The 21,235-nt window shown below is 37.1% G+C and overlaps 1 protein-coding gene across 1 annotated transcript; it reads left to right on the top strand.

Annotated features, from left to right (window-relative positions):
- The first annotated feature begins 4,740 nt into the window (after nt 1-4,740).
- Nucleotides 4,741-7,977, top strand: LOC106656583. Its single transcript, XM_014377639.1, has 4 exons — nt 4,741-4,945; nt 5,271-5,900; nt 5,960-6,799; nt 6,953-7,977. The coding sequence occupies exons 1-4, from the start codon at nt 4,741-4,743 to the stop codon at nt 7,975-7,977; spliced, it is 2,700 nt and encodes an 899-aa protein (XP_014233125.1).
- The last annotated feature ends 13,258 nt before the right edge of the window (nt 7,978-21,235 follow it).

Consider the following 21,235-nt stretch of genomic DNA (forward strand, 5'->3'; position numbering starts at 1 on the left):
TCACTATCATTAGAGCTTGAGGCATCATCAGGTTGCTCAAAAACTTCCTCGCCAGACTCTTTATTTTCGAGCAGTTCTTCGATTATTCGGCGAGGTCGTAAATTATAAGCCATCTGAAATACGGATAAAACATCACACATTGACGAAAAAAAAATTAGACACTTGAAAAACAATATTTTTACTTGAAAATTTTAATTTTTACGTTAAAAATAACCGGAAATAAACTCATAAAAATCCCTTACTTTCAAACGTACTTGTCACACTGGGGTACAGGCGAGACCACTCAACTTCACTTGACAGTTGAAACGAGAATAACGGTCTAAGACTTTCTCCCATAGCCTGAAATCAAAGTAGTACCTTCGAATCAAATCCAGATGGCACGCCAGGTCAGAATTTTTAGATTTAGATACTTTAAATAAACATAGAAAAAGCGTGGGGTACATCGAACCCCAGTGTATCAAATAAAGGTTAAAGTGATCTATACCAAATACAAAATAACCCCGACATTTTGTATTGTTGTTTGTGGTACATCGTTGGATTTGATAAAAAAATCCTACATTGCTATAAATGATTTCACTTATGAATTTGTAGGCAGTAAATCAGGGTTTTCGGCTGTAGAAGCGTGCTATAAATTAGCAACTGTCCTTAAAAAAGATTTCCCTGCTGCTGCAACTCTTGTGTGGCAGTTTGTAGAATAATACTTTTTTAATAAAACTCCGAAGATGAGTGTATATAATTCGATAAGTACTTTTGTATCGAAACTTGATAAACATATTGTAAAACCACCAAAAATTCGGAAGGTTGCAGCGAAGTCCAGAAAAAAAAAAGCCACTTGATTAAAATTTTTCTATAAGTTCATTACCTAGCTTATAATTAGATTATACGTTGATAGTTTATAGCTTGTTTATAGCATAAGAAAAGTTGTGATAATTATTAATTTTTTTCATATTTAATTGTTTGTAAAATTTCTCATCTCTAACGATATGGATTTTTTAATAAAATATGCAGATATGAACGAAAACACCTTTTTAAATGAAACAATAAAACTGACCTTATTTTTGTATAATCAAGAAATGATACCCTGTAATGTTATAGATCAAATTATTCGAACTTTCAATAACTGGATAAGCAAAGTATATGTTCCTCTATTGAAAAGCAAAGTTACGGACATTGTTCAGAACAGTACCTCTAAAATTGATGATAATTTTATAGGTAATTTGAGTGTAATCCTATCAGAAAATAAGTCTCCACTTCAAAACTTTCTATTAAAGTATCAGAGATTTAAAATGTATTCGAAAAATAAATATTATTAAAGATCATGAGAATGTTAAAGTCGGTGAGCAAAGTTCAATGGATGATTCATCATCGAAAGTACTGACTGAAGAGAAAAAAATTGCACATATTCCCTTAGAGAATTCGTTGAAAGTTTTTTTGAAGTTGACAGAAGTTTTTGAAAAAAGTATGGCTTATATTGAAACGTTGAGAAAGGAAACAAAAGTAATATCAAACGTTATGCAAGGAAGTTTGTGGAAGACAAAATATGAAAATTTAAATAAACCAAACATGACATTACCTCTTGTTGAATTTTTTGATGACTTTGAGCCAGGGAACGGTCTTGGATCTCATGCTGGAGAACAAAAATTAGGTGGAATTTATATGTCTATGCCCTTTCTTCCCTTCAGTTCGTAATTGAAGAACATTCTTGTGTCATCAGTTTTTTACTCCAAGTACAGAGAATGTTTCGGCAACGTAGTTTTTTCAGCCGAAATTAGAGATTTGAATACTCTGTCAAGGAAAGGCTTAAGTCTTCAGATTAATGATAAAGTTCAAAAAGTATTTTTTGCATCTGTTCTCATAACAGGTGATAATTTGGGCTTAAATAGTAGCTGTGGTTTCAATCAAGGTTTTAATTCACTGAAAGGTTATTGGTGTAGATCGTGCAGAGCTACTAGAGAGGAGGCTCGATAACTTACCGAAGAAATTCCGGAACTTTTACGAAGTGAGTTAAATTATGAAGAAGATTTAGGTAATACAACCGGAGGAATAAAGTAAAAGTGTGTATTTAACGAAATAGACAATTTTCACATTGCTACAAATCAAATAGTCGATATTATGCACGATTTTTGCTGAATCAATCAATATCAAAAATCCTGACGGTTTTAATAATTGTTGAAAAAAAAATTCCTCTTTCAAAAGTAAATGAGAGAATAGAAAATGTTGACTACTGTGGTATTGAAAACTCGAACAAACCTCGGCCAATAAGTATTGAAGTAGCTGATAAAGTTGCTGTATCAATATTAGGTACACATACAAAAATAAAACTAAAACAATCGGCATCACAAATGCTTTGTCTTGCCCGCTATTTAGGTCTTATGATAAGAGACTTAATACCAGATGATAAAAAATGTTGTGAACTGTACATTATTTTGCGAAAAATAATCGGAATCGTTACATCGCCAAGAATAGTTGAATCAGAAACGTATCTACTCAAAGACTACATCAAGAAGCACCATGAGTTATATATCAAGCTATTTAAATATTTAAAGCCTAAGCTCCACTTTGCTACTCATATTCCAAGATTGTTACTTAAAATTGGACCAGTCATTCATTTTTGGGGCATGCCTTTCGAAAGGAAGCACACAGAACTCAAGGACATTGTAACTAGCATGAATTCACGACTTCTACGTCGGTCAATCTTCCTACGTCAATTTGTACTAGAATAAAATTATCATTACGTTTTAAAAAAGAAACATATGTTGACAATCAACAAGATTATATTGAAGATGAAAATCATGCTATAGTAAATGATAAAGTTTTCCAAGTAGGAACAATTTTTTTCAATGGCATCGACGAAGAAGACGGAATAGCACAATCTCCAAGCTCAGTAACATTGTAAAATTAGAGGACAAATTGTATTTTATGGTACAAAATTTAAAAACCATAAGGTTCGATGATTTTTATCATGGCTACATAATAGCTAGTGAGCCTATATCTGAACAATATGTGGAAGCAAATTTTTTTTCCGATTTTAAGATACCCTGCATTCATGATAAGAAAAATAACAAATTATTTGTATCTACAAGATACGATATGTAAATCGAACCGCTAGCTGTAAAATATAAAATAATAGGTCTTTTTCATGAAACGAAAATATTTTACAATATTTGTGTGAATTAATATCGTTTCGTTTTATTAGATTATTTAATTCTCCGTTCAACCCTTGAAAGTAAGTTGAAGAATTTGTATATACTTTTGATTAAATGCAATACGCATAACACTATCGCTATATACGTAACATACTTTATTGAATTTTTATTTATTTATTATACTTCATTTATATATGCGGCATTATTACCATATACACAAAGCGTGTAAACGATAATAATCAGAATCTTACGCTACGATCAATCATATTTGTCACATGCATACACAGAGCGTAGCTTCACGGTCCGACGTTCGAAATCAGACGCTACGACCAGTCGGACTTGCCACGAGCTCACACAGATCGTAGCCTAACAATCCGACGTTCGCAGTCTGAGGCTACGATTCGTCGTAGTCTCCGCTCGCGTACATTGAACGTAGCATCTCGCTACGCCTCTCGTAATCTCACACCTCGTCATAGCTGAATCTGAGACTTCGAAAAGTAATCGTAGCCGTGGGTTACGTACACGCGCAGACCATACTTACGATTTTTCTTCCGGTGTGTATGTTAGGCTCTGTATTAGAGTTGTAACAACTGCATCAACGACACCGTCGATACATTTTTTTACGTGATTAATGTATTCCTGTCACCCTCCCCACCGCATCAGTATCTAGAACACACAACACAAATGTTAATTTGAACATGGCGCACTAATTATTTGTTTTTCACAATACTATCACTGAATAATTTGTTGTTAAACTTGAAGTACGACGCCACGACTTTTCTGCTACACGTCAAAATTCACAGTTATGATAGTTTATTTATGTTTACGTTGTTTTTTTTACATTTCAGATCATAACCGTGAGTTTTGACGTGTAGCAGAGAAGTCGTACTTAAAATTTAGCAAAAAATTATTCAGTAATAGTGTTACGAAAAACAAATTATTAGTACGCTATGTTAAAATTAACTTTTGCGTTAGTGTGTTTTAGATGCTGATGCGGTCAGAAGGGTGACAGGAATGCATCAGCCACGTAAAAAGTTGTATCGACGGTGTTGTTGATGCAGTGCTCGTGGAGTAAGTTGACATTTTTTATGAGATCTCAAAATACTTCTTGCATATTTCACGAATAAAACATTGTTGCGCAATCATTATACTAATGCATAGTTGTATTAAAAACGATTATTTTCCATCTGTTCTTATACCCGATCGGCTGTTGCTTTCATTCCGACTTGCATTCCTTGAGTGCACTAACGAATTGAGAGAAAGAAGATGGAAAAATATTAATTATGAATGGCCGAAATTCACCGTGAGTTCAGGAAGTCACAACGAAGAATCCAAGATTGATTTTTATTTATTGATATATATGTGGCATTACACTTCGTGCTTCGCTCGAAGAGATTATACATATACTTGTAGCTTCCTGAGCTGCTCACCAGAGTTCACAACGCAATTTGATTTCTAAAATAACCGCCGACACGGGGCGCCCTGCGCCTCCTTGCCCGTGGGCCGTGCCGTATCCTCTCATACTTTTTTGCGTTGTCACTGGATTCACATCGTGCAACATAACCGCGAAATAATGAAAAGACCGGGTGAAAAAATGAGTCTACAGGAACTGAAGAGGAGGAGAAGAGAATTAGACGACCTTATACAAGAACAAACGAGTCAATCCGACTCGGACTCACAAGAGGACGATGAGGACTCGGATTCGTCATCTTCACTTGAAGACCCTGTCGAAGCTCATAAGAAAGATACACCAGAGGAGGAGGATAAGATGGATGATGCAACACCGAAAGTGTCTCTAGGTACGTACAAGAGTAGACAAACAGGCCTTGACCTGCTTACGCAGGACAGTAAGGAGATGCATAAAATGCTGAAAATAAGAAATATAAATATTTTGGCGATAGATTGAGACAGCGAGCTAGTGTAATCACGCAGCCGCCTCGTATATAATCGAAATCGCAAATATCTCATGTTAACAAAGAAATGAGCTAGTGTGCTCGCACAGCCATTCTCTAAGCAAGAGATTATAACCTGCACATACTGCGGCGTAAAAATAGACGCATATAAGAAAACGCGCTCGTGCACTCACACAGCCGTTTAATCGAATTATAAATGTATATGTTGCAGATCCACCTAAACAGGATAATAATACGGTCAAGGAGAAGCCGTTAAAAAAAGAACTAAAATTAGCACTAGGCGATGATCCAAATGAATCAAAAGCTCTGAGAAGCTCTATTCATTCTGACGTATTGAGAAGCCTAAAATTTTACGCAACAAAAGGACTCCCTGAAACTGAGTGTAGCGAGCTAACCTACAAATATGAAATCCCTGATGCATTCAAAACTCCAAAGCTTAATCCTCAAATCAAAGCCAGGATGAATGAAAAGGTGATAAAAAAAGATACATATAGAGCTGACGCGCAAGACTTGACAGCTGAGGCATTAACTGCATTAAGCGCAGCAATAACCATGGTAAACGACGCAGATGAAGATGGACTAGATCAAAATACATTCCTTGAAAGATTAATGGATGCTGCAAAGTTGCTTGCACAAGCACAGTACAAGCAATCACAGTCCCGACGTGCTTGTATCATACCAATTATCGAGTCCAAGAGCATCAGGGAGATTCTAAAGAAATCCAACATTGATTCTTACCTGTTTGGATTAGATCTTGATAAAGAAGTTAAGGCCATGAAGGAGTCTGACGCCTTATTCGATCACAAAAAATCGTCAACCAAGAACCAGGGAAACTTCAGGCGCCCGTTCGAACCCAGGCCAAATTCGAACACACAGGGCAATTCACATACAGGCGAACAGGGCAGACAACGGCTATTTTTCAGAGGGTCAGGCACACGCTTCCAGAGACGAGCTTACCAAAACCAAGGCCGGGGCAGAACACCAAGGAAATAATCCAAATAAATGATGTAGGTATTAATATTGGTGGTCGCTTGGCCTCTTTTTATGATAGTTGGAATAAAATTTCCAATAGCTCTTTTATTAATCAGTGTGTGAAAGGATACAAAATTCCTTTTAAGAAGGAGCCTCATCAGACAGGCTTTAAAAATAGATTAATAAAAGATGAAACAGAAAAGCAACACATAAGAAGGGCTATTCAAAAATTAGTGGAAAAAGGAGCTGTAGTGAAAACTCATAAAGAGAAAGCCCTTTTTCTCTCCAATTACTTTGTGGTACCAAAGCCAGATGGTACGTTTAGGTTTATACTAAACCTAAAAAATTTAAATAAGTTCATCAAAACCCAGCACTTCAAACTAGAAGATTTAAAGACAGCAGTCAGTTTAATTGGACCAAATGATCATATGCTGTCAATAGACATGAAGGACGCATACCTGACTGTGCCAATTTGTGAGTCTGATCAGAAGTATCTGTGTTTTAACTTTGATAAACAGTTTTACAAGTTCTCATCCCTTCCTTTTGGACTTTCTACTAGTCCATATGTATTTACAAAAATTATGAAACCAATTATGCAGAGGTTAAGGAGTATGGGTTATCTCTCAGTTATATATCTGGATGATATACTTTGCATTGGCAAGACATATGACGAATGTGCCAAGAACGCAAGTGAAACCATTAAATTACTGGAGAGTCTAGGTTTTGTCATCAACAATAAGAAAACAGGCTGTATTCCAAGTACCAGATGTAAGTACTTAGGTGTCATCATTGACTCTGTCGAAGGAACCCTTGAATTGACTCGTAACAGGAAGATGAATATTATCTCATACATAGAACAGATCTCACTTATGAGAAAAATAGATATTCTATCCTTTGCAAAAATTATTGGTTAACTTACAGCTGCCTGTGTTGCTGTACAATATGGATGGTTATACACTAGGGTGCTCGAAAGAAAGAAAATTCAGGCCCTTAGAAGCTCGGCAGGATCGTACAAGGGTCACATAATAATTTGCAATAAAATCAAGATGGAATTTCGGTGGTGGAAAGATAACCTCATGACAGCTAAGAAAATCTTCAGATATAGACCAACAGTTAAAGTTATATTTACAGATGCATCAGATGTAGGCTGGGGAGCCACGGATGGAAAAAATAAAATATGTGGCATCTGGAATAGTGTTCAATCAACATACCACATAAATTATAAAGAGTTGCTTACTGTACTATATGCTATTGAAAGTTTTACAGAGCAACTCAGATCCTCGCGAATAATCCTAAGAGTTGATAACTCAACAGCAATCGCTTACATAAATAGAATGGGAGGAGTAAGGTTTAAAAAATTCAATGACTTAGCAAGGAGAATATGGCAACATGCAGAAAAACGTGATAATTGGCTTACAGCCTCCTTTATACCATCTAAAGAAAATACAGAAGCAGACAGCCTGTCTAGATTGTCTAACTTGGATGCTGAATGGGAAATCTCAGACAGAGCTTTTTCTAAAATTAGTCAAACATTTGGGAAACCCGAGATCGACCTTTTTGCCACAGCCTCGAATAAAAAGTGCCTCAAATACGTCTCAAGGTTCCCTGATAAAAAAGCAACACAAATAGATGCTTTTTCATTTTCATGGAAAAACTTATTTTTTTATGCCTTCCCACCATTTGTATTGATAACACGTACCCTTGCAAAGATCAGTCAAGAAAAAGCTCGTGGCATTGTATTAGTGCCAGTCTGGAGGAACCAGACATGGTTTCCTCTCTTAACACAGATGACTGAAGGAGAACCTATAATCTTCCCACCAAATAAAAATTTATTATTTTCTGTCTGCAGGAAAAAACATCATCCCAGGTACAGGACTCTCTACATGATGGCAACAATAGTATCAGGAAGGCCTTTGAAAATGAAAAATTATCACAAGACTCCCTAGATATCATTTTATCTTCCTTAAGTAAGAGTACGACGAATCATTACAAGTCATCGATTGAAAAGTGGATCAGATTCACTAAAGCACACAACATAGATCCGTATAGCCCTTATCCTGCACAAGCAATAGCCTTTTTAACAATAAGATTTAATGAGGGTCTTTCCTACAGTGCACTTAATACCGATAGAAGTGCGATATCATTAATATCAAACAATGATATTGGTACAGACAAATTAATTAAGAGATTTATGAAAGGATGCTATCGAAAGAGACCACCAGCGCCTTGATACACCTCGACCTGGGACGTTCAAACAGTATTTAAGTATATAGAATCAATGGAAGAAAATCAAAGTCTATCCCTAGAACAATTATCTTATAAAACATTAATACTATTAGCTCTGGCTACCGCACAAAGAATGCAGACCTTCTCAAAAATTAAGATCAAAGACATTCATTCAACGGAAGACAAGATAATTATTCTTATTACAGAAATCATAAAAACGTCCAGGCCAGGTGCAAGTCAGCCAAAGCTGATCTTACCCAAATTTGAGGCAAGGCCTAAATTATGCGTGTTTGAATGCCTTAAAGAATATCTGAAAAGAACCGAAAATTTAAGAGAGGATAAAGAATACTTATTTATATCCTTAAAAAAACCACGAGTATCGGTAGGGTCTCAGACCTTAGCAAGATGGACAAAAAAGATGCTCAAGGTGTCTGGTATTGATACAGGAATATTTAAAGCACACTCAACTAGACACGCATCGACATCAGCAGCATACGATAAGGGTATATATATAGAAACCATTAAAAATACGGCAGGATGGTCAGAGAGGTCCAGGGTTTTTGCCAAGTATTATAAAAGATCAATAAATAAAAAGGATGAAAACACATTCATGATAAATGTTATGAATAAGTAATGTATTTTTTTATGTAAGTAAGATAATAAAGTATTATATTCAGATAAATCATTCAGCCTCCGGCTTTAATTAAAAAAAAAAAAAAAAAAAAAAAAAGACTCTGAATATCTACAAGTATATGTATAATCTCGAGAGCGAAGCACGAAGTGTAATTAAAGATCTTACGAACTTACCTGTAAGTGAAGTGCGATCCTAATTACACGAAGGCTTCGCTCGAAGAGATTATACTCCCGCCCATAAATTTTCCCATTCCCAAACAAATCTTTTCTTTTTATTTTTTTAAATTCAATACTCAAAAAGTATGAGAGGATACGGCACGGCCCACGGGCAAGGAGGCGCAGGGCGCCCCGTGTCGGCGGTTATTTTAGAAATCAAATTGCGTTGTGAACTCTGGTGAGCAGCTCAGGAAGCTACAAGTATATGTATAATCTCTTCGAGCGAAGCCTTCGTGTAATTAGGATCGCACTTCACTTACAGGTAAGTTCGTACGATCTTTAATTTCACATCAACTCTCTCAGTGCCACACACCGTGGCATTATTTAGTCGAATCGCTAAATTTGTAACTAGCTGTAAAAGTACATGAATCCTATAGGATTCATGTAGGAATTTCACAGGATCTTTTTTCAAGGGTTAAAAACATCTACAGGAAACTTTTTCAAGGGTTAAAAACATTACTGGCACTATGTAAAAACATTTCCTGCGATAAAAAAAGGGAGTCAAAAAATGATTGTCTTACTTGACAGATGACTGCCTACATGTTGTTGATATCAAGTTGTTTATTCATGAATGATAACATGTTGAATTGATTGTATCAGACTTGGAAAAACTTTAAACTAAGAAAAATTTTAATTTAAAATTGTTTTTATTTAAAAACATGTCTTGCTTACTTATAACAAAAATGACGTTTAAATCAAATAATTAGGATTTTCTTCATTGATTTATAATTGTTATTGATTGTCATAATCAGTTTTTAAGTAAAATAAAAAAAAGTAGATTGGTTAAATGAAAGAAAGCTCCATAAAAAATTAATTAGTTCTGCTTTTTTGATAGTATAGACTCTGTTGATTATTTTTCCTTATTTGTGAACGAGTTTCTTGTACTGCTGCTACTAGTGTTCGAACAGCTTCTTCATGACCTTCAAAACTATCGGCTTTTTTTATATTACTTAAGATGTCAGTATTGAGCGTTGAACGGTTTTTTTTCTTTTTTGAACGTGGAAATGTTTCCCATGATTTGATTTTTTTTAATTTTTGTGGAAATTTTTTGCCTAATGATGTATGATCATAGTGTAAATTAAAATTCGATTGTGAACTAGAGACATCATAATTCATCAAATTTGGAAAATCGCTTTCCGAAGCGTTGGTACTTATACTATCACAACTCAATCTCCTGTTAATGTCTGGTTTAATCATTAACATTTTGTGAGAATCATAAAATATGTCTTCCGAGTCACTTGTAGGAATGATATCTAAATTCATGGATTTGAGTTTTGTCTTGACATCTTTTTTTATTGTGGAATTCATTTGCAAAGATAGTTTATTGTTCAATTCCCTCATTTTATACAAATCGGAATTTTTTCTAAATTCACTATTTTCACCTGTAAAAATAAATAAAAGTTATTATTCAGATTGAAGAATTGAATTATTATTATTCATCTGAAATTGTTTCTGGCTTCTATGTCAATATACGAAAAAATATATGCAGCAATCCATTGAAGGTTATCCGAGTCGAATTTTATCAACAACAAAAAAAATAAAATAAAGAGATTAGAACAATTAAACACGACTAACAAGAAGAAACTTTAAAAATTTTAAATCTTTACAAAAATTTTTTAGGTCTTCTGATACGTAATGATGAAGCTCTCTACGCTCAGCTAGATCTATTGGGCTCAAAGGTTAAAAGGGGGCTGACTTATTTTCAATTTTTCTATTTACAGTATTAGGTTGTAAAAATGGAAAAAGTTATTTTTTGGATGACAGACATATCAGCCTTTTACAATACCTGCTAGATCCATAAAATAGCTAGATACATTGATACAAGGCCATAGATCTTCTTCGCTAAGTATTTGACACATCTAAGCTACCTATCGTAGAATGCCAAGTGTTTGCATGACTCAATTTAGTCCTATAAGCCCTTTTTTCTTTTCGATAGTGTGACGGAGCACAAGCCGTCAGTAAGCGAGTCGAGCACTCGCAGAAAATGCGTCGCGCCGAGACTGCCGCACGCGCGTATGTATGAGTGAGTGCGTGTGTGTCTCCCTTCTCTCGCGCGTTTTCAGGTAGATGATAAGCAGTGGCTCGTCGGACTGATGATGTGAAGCCAGGAGCGTGGCCCAGTATCAACACGTGCGAGAAGGACAGAAAAGAGCCGAGCAGACACCGGGCGAATTCCTTTCGCTACGAGGCAGGGAGATTAGAATACGCTGGCGAGTGAGGAGGCCACGCGAAAAGCCGAGTGATAGGAAGACGCAGGAAAACGCGAGCGAGTGCGTGAAGCTGAAATTGCGGAAGTGATTGCTGAAGTTGTCGTTGTGACGCGGGTGAGCAAGTGCCCGTTAGTGCCCGTGTGGAATTGGATACACGAGTCAGATCGGAGCCCAGGTGGGCAGGGCGTCTTGGAGCAGACTCGCCCGATCGGGCAGCCAGAATCGCAAGAGTGAGGTGCGCAGAGCCCGAAAGAGGACTGGAAGGCTGAACGAAGACAACACACGTTGAGGTACAACGAAGCCCGGACGCGGGCAGCAGTAGTAGTTGGGCCAAGAAGACTACACCCAGAGCATCGACAAGAGGTCATCAGTGCAGCAGCGAGGCGCCGAAGAACTTGGGGGTAATTGTAAGGTATTTCTAAGCCGTTGGTCGGCGAGGCTGCCGGGCCGCCCGTGTGTGTGTGTGTGTGTGAGCAAGTGTGTTAGTGTAAGTGAGGCCACGCGAGTGTCGTAGCGACGACACTGGGCCGATAGTAACGTGCGAGCAAGTCTCGGCCCTCGTGGGCGATCGGAAAGTGCCTAACGCGTGCGTAAGCGGCTACGGGGCCGTATCGTAAGCCGAAGATTGTAATTCGCGTATTATTTGTTATCGTTTGCCCTCGTGGGCCTTAAATAAAGATAAATCAATTAATCGTAAAGGAACGCGTGTCAATTCATTTCGCTTGACCTATTCGAGAATTTCAGGTATCAGAACTAAGCGAAGGAAGGTGAGTGAACGGGCTCACGGCTCGCCCGTGCTGGTGACGGGCCCAATATCCCCTCTGAGACTCGAGTCAGGTAAAGTGGGCCCCCATAAATAAAGTGCACGGCAGTCGAGCTGAATTACCGACCCGGGGTAGGCTGTCCGTCGCAATAGAAAAATGGTTATGATCGCAAACAAAATTTAGACATAATATAAACTTTAATTACTTTTAGATACAATTAAGTAAACTTTTATATTAAAAATTATCCAAAATGAATAAAATATTCTATTTTGAAAACATAATGAGTAGATATTAATTAGCTTTAATTGATTCATGAATTTTTTATTCATTTTAATTTTTATATTACACCGTCATGATTTCACTGTAATTTAGTATTGATGGCAGTGAACATATTCAGAAATGAAAAAACACACCACCACGTTTGTTCACCAATGTTATGTTGGAGGACGTTTTATCAAGCTTAGACCGCAGATACAATGAGATTTGTAAAAATTCAAAGATACCCTTTGCGGAGGTCATAGAGTGTACGAAGTTCTTGTTTAACAACGTGTATTTTTCGTTTAATGGAGAGTATTACAAGCAGATCGCCGGCTCTCCGATGGGATCTAATATCAGTCCTTTCTCTGATTTGGTTTTTGCTGATTTGGAGTCGGAGTGCTGGAGAAGACTGAAAGATGAATTTGACATCGTTCCGTTGTTTTCGTACAGATATGTCGACGATGGTTTCGCATGTGTACACATCAATCATGTTGACACCATTTTGAAGATCTTTAATGAACAAAATACACATATCAAGTTCACACATGAAGTTGAAACCGAAAATCATCTGAACTTCTTAGACGTGCAATTCATTAGGATTGGATCACGTATTGTCACCAACTGGTACAGAAAAGATATAGCGTCACAACGAACAGTGAATTTTAATTCTAACCACCCGAGAAATCTTAAAATTAACACGGTGTACAATCTGGTAGACAGAGCCTTAATGCTCTCAGATAAAAGATTTCATACAAGTAATTTACATGTGGTTCGTGACATCTTGCGTAAGAATTCATATCCCGATCACTTCATCGATAGATTTGTGGAAAAAAGAAGAATAAGCATACGTTGTAGAAATAATCTACGATCTGTGAACGGGCTGGATTCTCGTGATAAGAGTCGCTTGTGTCTGACGTTACCATACAATCAGCACTTCGTCAGGTACACATCGCTCTTACTAAATAAATACGGCATCAAAATCATTTCATCGATAAATAATAAGCTTAACGACATCATTGTATTAGGAAAAGACAACACGAAAAAGCTGGACCGTGTAAACTCTGTGTATAAATTTGATTGCAAGTCATGCGATTCAACATATGTAGGTGAAACTAAGAGAGCACTGAGGAAACGTATGTTACATAATCGATGTAACTGATTCATAGGCACACGCAATCGGGGCATGTACAGTGGAATCAGTAAGAATCGCGCGCACGGGCAATCGAAATTAGCACAAGGCACCCGAAAACAAGTGTCGCGCTATCGCGACAAAACATCTACACGGGTGATGTCTTTGGCGGTTCGTCGCTTCTTTACGATAATGATCACCGCGACTCTTAGGCCGTCGTCGCACGGCCGCTAGCACGCTCACGCATGTTATCAAAATTCGAGGTAACCCGGAGTTACGCATAAGCCGCGCTTTGATGCACGATGACCGCGCGTAACCCGCTGAAGAGGGCCATAAATTCCGTAGGGCATCGGGGAAAAATAAATGACGTGACGGCACCCACGGTGTTGCTCGAGAACAACAAAGTCCTCAAGTGACACAGATACGGCGGGATATATAAGCGCAGAGCAATTCAGTCTCAGGAGCATTCTTTTAGTCTTTGGTCTTTCGTCTTTCTCGTCTCTTTCGTCTTTCGTCAACCGTCAACGTACTCGAGATAGCCTCCGTCGATAGCCAGTCGTAACGCGGATAACCCTCGGCCAGTTCAACCAGTGACCACCAAGTGTCAGCCCAGCGGAACATCCAGAGTGTGGTATTGCGTGAGAGAGAGTGTGTATATTAGTAGTGCAGTGTGTGCATCTCGTCCTTCGCCAACCAGTGTACCCGCAATATCAAAAGTAAGGAATAAATGTTATACTTTGTAAATCCAATACCGACTTATTTAAGGGGCTATTCTACTTTGTCGGCCATAAAAAAAGGTATTTTCCGCAAATTTTTTTTAAGCAATCTATGACAGGTATCATTCTAAATCTTTTTGGGGTTGATAAAGGTAATATTGAAGTAAATAAAAAAATTTTTTTTATTAGTTTTATTATACATATATGTGTATAATGCAGTCATGTGTGCAGGCACGAAAAAAAACAGGTGCGCACTGTCCTACTGATTCAGCAATAATGAAACATCTGAAACACAAAATGAAAAAAGCCTTTTATTCAGTGCATGGTTGGCTATAGTTGGGACCAAAATTTTCATTTTTGGGTCAAAAATAACAAAATGGCGGCCGTATGAGCAAATGGAATAAAAAACGACCTTTTTTTTCTCGGTTTTTCCTTATAAAAAAATAGAAAAAATTTGAATTTTGACAAAATTTTGGTTCCAACCATACGTATATATGTAACAAATAAGTGGTTAAAATTTCAGACGAATCGATCCAGTAGTTTTTGAGAAATCACTGGGACCATATCGAAAAACATCATTTTGAGAAAAACGCGTTCAAAGTTTTTTTTTCGAATAGTTAAAAATTTGATACTTACGATTAATCAGCGATACCGGCGCTATACAGACGACCTTCAGATTCTTCATGAAATTGATTTTCATACATTCTGGTGTCTCTGCGGCTTGCTCTATCTTTCTGAGACAAGTCAGTGCTACGGCGGTTCGCTAAACGTATGCGCTGCTCGTCGCGCTTCTCAGCGTAAGTAGAGGCATAGGCTCTGATTTTTAAGTTTAGCTCATCCATCATTTTTAGCACGGTGCAAAATCCTTCATTGAAGATACAAGCAACTATTTGGGTTGCAATTTCAACAATTACACCACCGGAAAAAATATGTTTTGGTGCCATCATCCACACGCAATGGTTGAAGCTCTCGTTATTATTTTGCGTGTGGCCACCTAAACATCTTTGCAGCTAAACTTTGATTAAAGTTCAAAATCATCTACAACCACGTGCTCAGCGCTTATAATAAGCCTATACAGTACGTTACAACATCTGATTATATGTATATAATGAGCCAAGATTCGAAAAAAGGGGTGTAGCTGCCAGGCGTATTATACTGGTACAAGCGTACACGCGCACTAAGAGATGCGTGCCGTTGCAAAGAGTATACTTAGAAGGCTTTGATCATTCTGAAATTTGACACAATATTTTCAAAGACATTTACTTTCAAAAAATGAAATAAAAAAAAAATCGATTTTTTGAAATGGATAAAGTAGAATAGCCCCTTAACCTTCCGCCAGCAGTATCGGTAAAGTAGATTAATACATATAAACATATAAGGGCGTGTGTATAACGTTCAGTAGTAGAGCCGAAACACGTATCAGTGAACACAAAAACAACAAAGATCCGAAATCAGTAGTGAGACTGCACTCATTGGAACATGCACATGAGTTTGATTTCAAGAACGTCAGCATTCTGCATACTGAAAATAATTGGTTCAAAAGGCTCATCGCAGAAATGTTTTACATCAAAAAGAACGTCTCTGCTATTAACAAAAGAGAAGATACACGAGGTTTGAGCGTAGCGTATCGTGGCCTATTTTTGTAAATATGTTTATATACGGTCAATTTTGAATATAAGTCCTGATATTGTTAAATTAGTCTTAGTATTACATCGACTCGCAACATGGTATGTACTCGTTAATAAGAAAGTGATTGTAAGAGTGTTGTATGTTTATGTTGTAAGGAAGTAGTCCAGCACAGGGTCCCACGGTACTCCTTCCTTGTATAATATATCCTAAAATTCCTTCCGCCCGAGAGAGAGATCGAAAATAAGCGAGCCTAATGGTAGTGCGGATCGGCGCCAGTTTATCGATAAGCGCCGAATTTGCAGAGAGAGAGAGAGCTAAGTGCGTAGAAGGGTCTTGCGCGTGCTGCCTTATGAGCAGGAGAAAGCCTGTCAAGTGGAAAGGGAGGCCTATGATGACTGACGAGCCGACGAGGAGTTGATGAAGTGAACACTCTGTGTTGGACCTCGCGTGAAATAGCTTCGAGCTACCGACCCCTCTCGTGTGGGACCTGCGATGGCCAGCGTGTGTGAGAGTGAGTCTGCCGTCCTGGAGATCATCAACATCTGGCTGCCTTCTCGTCTGTTCGCGCTATTTTTGCAGTCTTCGTCAGGCCTAATCAACCACCAATAAACCATGGAGTCAACGAATGTAAGTCTCTCGATTCTCTCCTGCATATGCGCCATATTATAGTATTCTCAACACGCTCAGTCTCTCTCGGTCTTGTCCCCGCCTAGCCCAAACTCACGACCGTCGTATCTGCCGAAATAGCCGTGGTGGCCTTTTGCCGTTGTTATAATTGTGCGGGTGAATGTTTCGTGCCGAGCGAACAATTATCGCACATTTGTAATTCTTACCTTTCTTGTATTCTATATTCTTAGGCGTCACTATTGTGACTGGTGCTCTTTTTAATAAATAAGCCTAATTATTATTTATACCTTACATGATCGCGTGGATTATTTTTGGCACACCTTTGCTTGTTCCCCGTTTACAGGTCAACGGACATCTCGCCGGACAAGTTACCTGCCTCCCGAGGGTAAACTGTTACAATGTCTAAACTTGTTTGTTATAGCCTGAAGAGGTCTAGAATCATGCTAGACGAAACGTTGCAAAATAAAATTTGACGATCGACAAATTTCTTGTCGAATGACACACAAAAAAGTGTTGTCCTTATTGCCTAAACTGATTGACTAGCGAATGCTAGATCATTATTTTTGTACATTAAAAATACGGCAAATCGTGAACACGATGAAACAACTTACTGAAAAAACACAAGTTTTCTCCTCGTGGATTGAAATGAAAGAACACAAATAAAAAAACACAAGTTTTCTCCTCGTCAAATTCTTTTGTAAAAATCAACATTTCATTGGTCAATTGCCAACCTCTTCAGCATCATAGCAGTATAATAGCGAGGGACGCATGTATCACTATGTCGATTCTACGACTGACATGTCACATAAATATGTGTAAACATAAGACTGTTGGAATGTTTGAATCATACAAAAACGTAACTGTTGAGGAATTATATAAATAAACAATAAATAATTAGTGGATCCCACAATAAAACACTGCATGAGTGACATTAATTTATATTTGCACTATTTTCTTTATTTTCACTTAAATCACTCTTAGTTACTTCAAAACTGAGTAAATATGTTTGAAAAATTAATAACAATTATAACCCCTTATAGCACGATACGTTTTCGTAAGGTTATTAAAACGTTATATTTGAAGCCTTGGAACGTTTCAGAAAAATGTTTAAAAAACGTTTGTAGAACCTTCCAGAAATATTTAAATGTCCGCCCCTAAATTTCATTTCTGAACGTGTACAACGTAGTAGAAACGTTTTAAAAACATTCTGCCTGGAAAACTAAGCGGGTAATGCGATGTTACATTTTAACGAAAATAATTGATCAACGCGCTAATTTTTATTGATTTCCGAGTGAAATACTTAGATTTATTTTCCTTGCATTGCCGCGATGACCACCGATTACTTATGCTGATCTACCTAACGATGCTTGGTTTACTGCCGATGGTCAACAGTGGAAGATGCCGAATTCAAAATGATGCAATCGTTTAAGAGCTATGGTCGAAACTTACGACACGTATGGTTTACAACGTGTGCTCGATTACTTGCACTTGATACGCGAAAACATTTCTCTAGATTAATTATGTATTGTAATATAAAACAATAAAATAAAATTAAAAAAAATTCGGAGGTTGTGCTCTCCGGGAAAAAGACATCGGGGAAATTATCATTCGGGGAAATGAATTCGGGGAAATGACCGTGAATCTCGCACAAGACACACGCAAGGTGTAGATTAGACCGGGTCGTTTTTGCAAAAATTTTTTGTATCGCCTGGGCTCATGGCTGAGCTGAAAGTTCAAGGTTTCAGATGAAAAAAGCCGGGCTGCAGAAGTCAAAAAAGTGACTGGAACCGGTGTCGATAGGCTTTCGAAGTTTAAAAACGTGCTTCGGAAATTTAGCAAAATCGCTCTGAAAGAGGCAATCATATAATAGATTGCTAACATTGCTCAGGAGGTAAAATTTATGTCGACAAGACGTTTTCTTACGTATTTTTGTGTGTAGAAACGAATTCCGTAGTCAGTTTTGACCTAGGAAAACGATTTCATTGAAAAAAATGCACTTTTTCGATATCTTTATTCTGCGTAAAAAACAAAAAATCGTCTTGTAAACGTTTAAAAATGAACAGAAAAAATTTAGAAAATTTTTTGACACTGCTTAAGTTTAGAATTTTTTATGACGAATCCAATGGTATAAATAAGTATACACTTTGAAATTATTTTAATGCAGAAAAATACATCTTTATCCCAAAAAACGACATTACGAAAAATTGAAAAATCGAAAAGTGTATTAGTTTCTTCCAGGAAATGGCTAAGTAGAATCAACTATGGAAAAAATTGCATGAAACTATCTGATAGGTTCTTTTCTCACCTTTCCAACGCCGGTTTCAGAAGTTAAAAATTAGCAAGATTCGCTGAGATACAGCTATTTTTGTACGATGCATTTTTAAGCTTAAAATTCAATAATTCTGAGCCAGCTCTATTCATTTAAGGGGACACATACACCTTAAAATCCTTTTTTTTTCATATTAAAAAAAATTATACCTAAAATAAAAATTCAGATTAGTCAATTTTAAAGCTTTTTACTGACCCTTTAAAAAAAAAAATTTTCACCCCCAGATAGTAGAAAAGTGACTCTAAATTTACAGAATGTCCCCTTGACCAAGAAAATTACAAATTACATTGTATGGCTACCTATCGTAACTTTTAAGTTGAACCGATAACTTATTCAAGACTCAGATAGGCTCATTTTGTTTGTTGAAAGTATGCCTATGGTCGCTACCTCTGGCACAGATATCCAATAAGTTAGAACCATAATATTTGCATTAGACCAATATTTTTATTTAATTTTGTTTCACTTTACTTGAATAATCTCACAATTATAGCCACACAAAACCTTTAGTTGGTGCTATCACTTTGTCTGAGGTAGCGACCATAGCCATACTTTCAACAAACAAAATGAGCCCACCTGGGTCTTAAACAAGTTATTGGTTCAACTTAAAAGTTACGATAAGCGCACAAAAATTAATGAAATTATAAGTGTCCAGAAAATGCAGTTAAAGTATGAGCAAGAATTATTCATTAAAACTTTACTCCACTCATCACTGATAATATTAATCCTCCAAGATTGTTGACTTGAGCTATCAAACACTTTTTTCATCAAAATCACATGTACTAATAATTACTATCAACTAGTGTTAAGTACTAAATTCTATAAATAACAATGATTTAAAACAAAACTAATGAAGCCAAATTTTTTCAAAAATTTCACTGTGTTAAGGAGGCATTTTTTCACCAATTTTCTTGCACATATGTCTCACTTTATCAAACACGGATCCACGCCTCTTCTCAGCAGTAATTCGACCATCTCATTGTTACTCCAGTTTAGAGCATAGTGCAAGGTTATGCTGTCCAATTTATCTTGAGCATTGACTCGCACTGTCCGCTGCATAACATTGCAGATCTCGAATAGCATCTTCGCCAAGTCCACGACCTCGTTATTATCGGCTGATTTGTTTTTCTTGCAAATAAAGTGCAGCAGAGGCGTCAATCCGTCGATGTCGGTGGAGTTCTGATCGGCGCCTCTTCTCAGCAGCAACTCGGCCACCTCTTGATCCGCGGCGTCCGACCCAACTTGCCCCTGGCATCAATCCGTATCGGCTTGTACTTTTCGTCGCTGAGCTGGAACATCTTCGACGGGATATCGCAATAAAAAGTGTGTCAGTGAATCACAGACTGCGGACTGCCGGGCGCCGGCCAGTGCTGCCAGTACGTCTGCTGCGTATTTAGTTTGCGCTAACCTCTTTTTTAGACCTGTCACTCTTTGCATCGTATGTTGTTGTCTAAATCTGTTGTTTGATTTTGCAAAATTAATTAGTAATGTTAGTCCTATTAATGTTTATACATAGATAAATGTAATTGTTAGTCAACGAATGGTAAAAAAGAGAAAAAACAAAAGGATCTTATCAGATAAGTAACTATTTTAAATTTATTATACATTTCTATCCCAAACGATATGATGCTTTGTGATTGCTTTTATTATAATTACAGGTATTGAAAGAGGACAGAAGAAGAAGGTGATATTCATATTTGTCAACTTCTGTAAGAGACAATGAGAACGTAAACGAGGAGAACAATCAAGATTGAAGAATACATCTCTACCTATAACACAGGTAAAATAATCATATATTTTGTTATTTTACGTATATAAATATTATTGTTTTAATTATATAAATTTCTTACAGGTGAAAAACATTACAATTAATAACCGCCTGGAATATAGCTGTCATCTTCAACCTGCTCATGTCTTCTTTTACGCCTTTCTTGTCCAGCAGATTTTGAAGCTGACTGATCTCTGAGGTCTGAGTGATAAATTCTTTTATCATTTTCTGTGTGGAAGAATTGCACAGCATTTGTACCAGGAATAATCATCATCTCTTTCATGATATTATAGAGTGCCATTTTTCCACCATTATAGGTGGCAACAGCAATAGATGCAGCAATATCCAAGACTATCGCACCACTCCATAATTTTTTTGGTGCATACTTCCAAATCAAATTATTTAGAGACTCATTCGAATTTTGAGAATAATGACCAATACATCTGGAAAGAAGAGCATCATCTGACAATTCTACGTAGATAGGTTTAATGGAATCCATTACTGCATGTGGAAGAGAAGCAGTGTGTTTGTGTGATGCTAACGTGCCTTTAGCTTTTGAACTTTGCCAAGAGCACCAAGATTTTGTACCTTCTGGGCAGAGGTGATGTTCTGGCTCTTGATCAGTTGATCTTTTATGGTACCATGTGGCCCACACAGCTTTCTTCATATCATTTAAATTATTGTTTTCTCTTAGTGCTTTGG

The sequence above is a fragment of the Trichogramma pretiosum genome, unplaced genomic scaffold, assembly GCF_000599845.2.
Source record: "Trichogramma pretiosum strain Unisexual culture from Peru unplaced genomic scaffold, Tpre_2.0 scaffold108, whole genome shotgun sequence".
In the NCBI taxonomy this organism is placed as follows: Eukaryota; Metazoa; Arthropoda; class Insecta; order Hymenoptera; family Trichogrammatidae; genus Trichogramma; species Trichogramma pretiosum.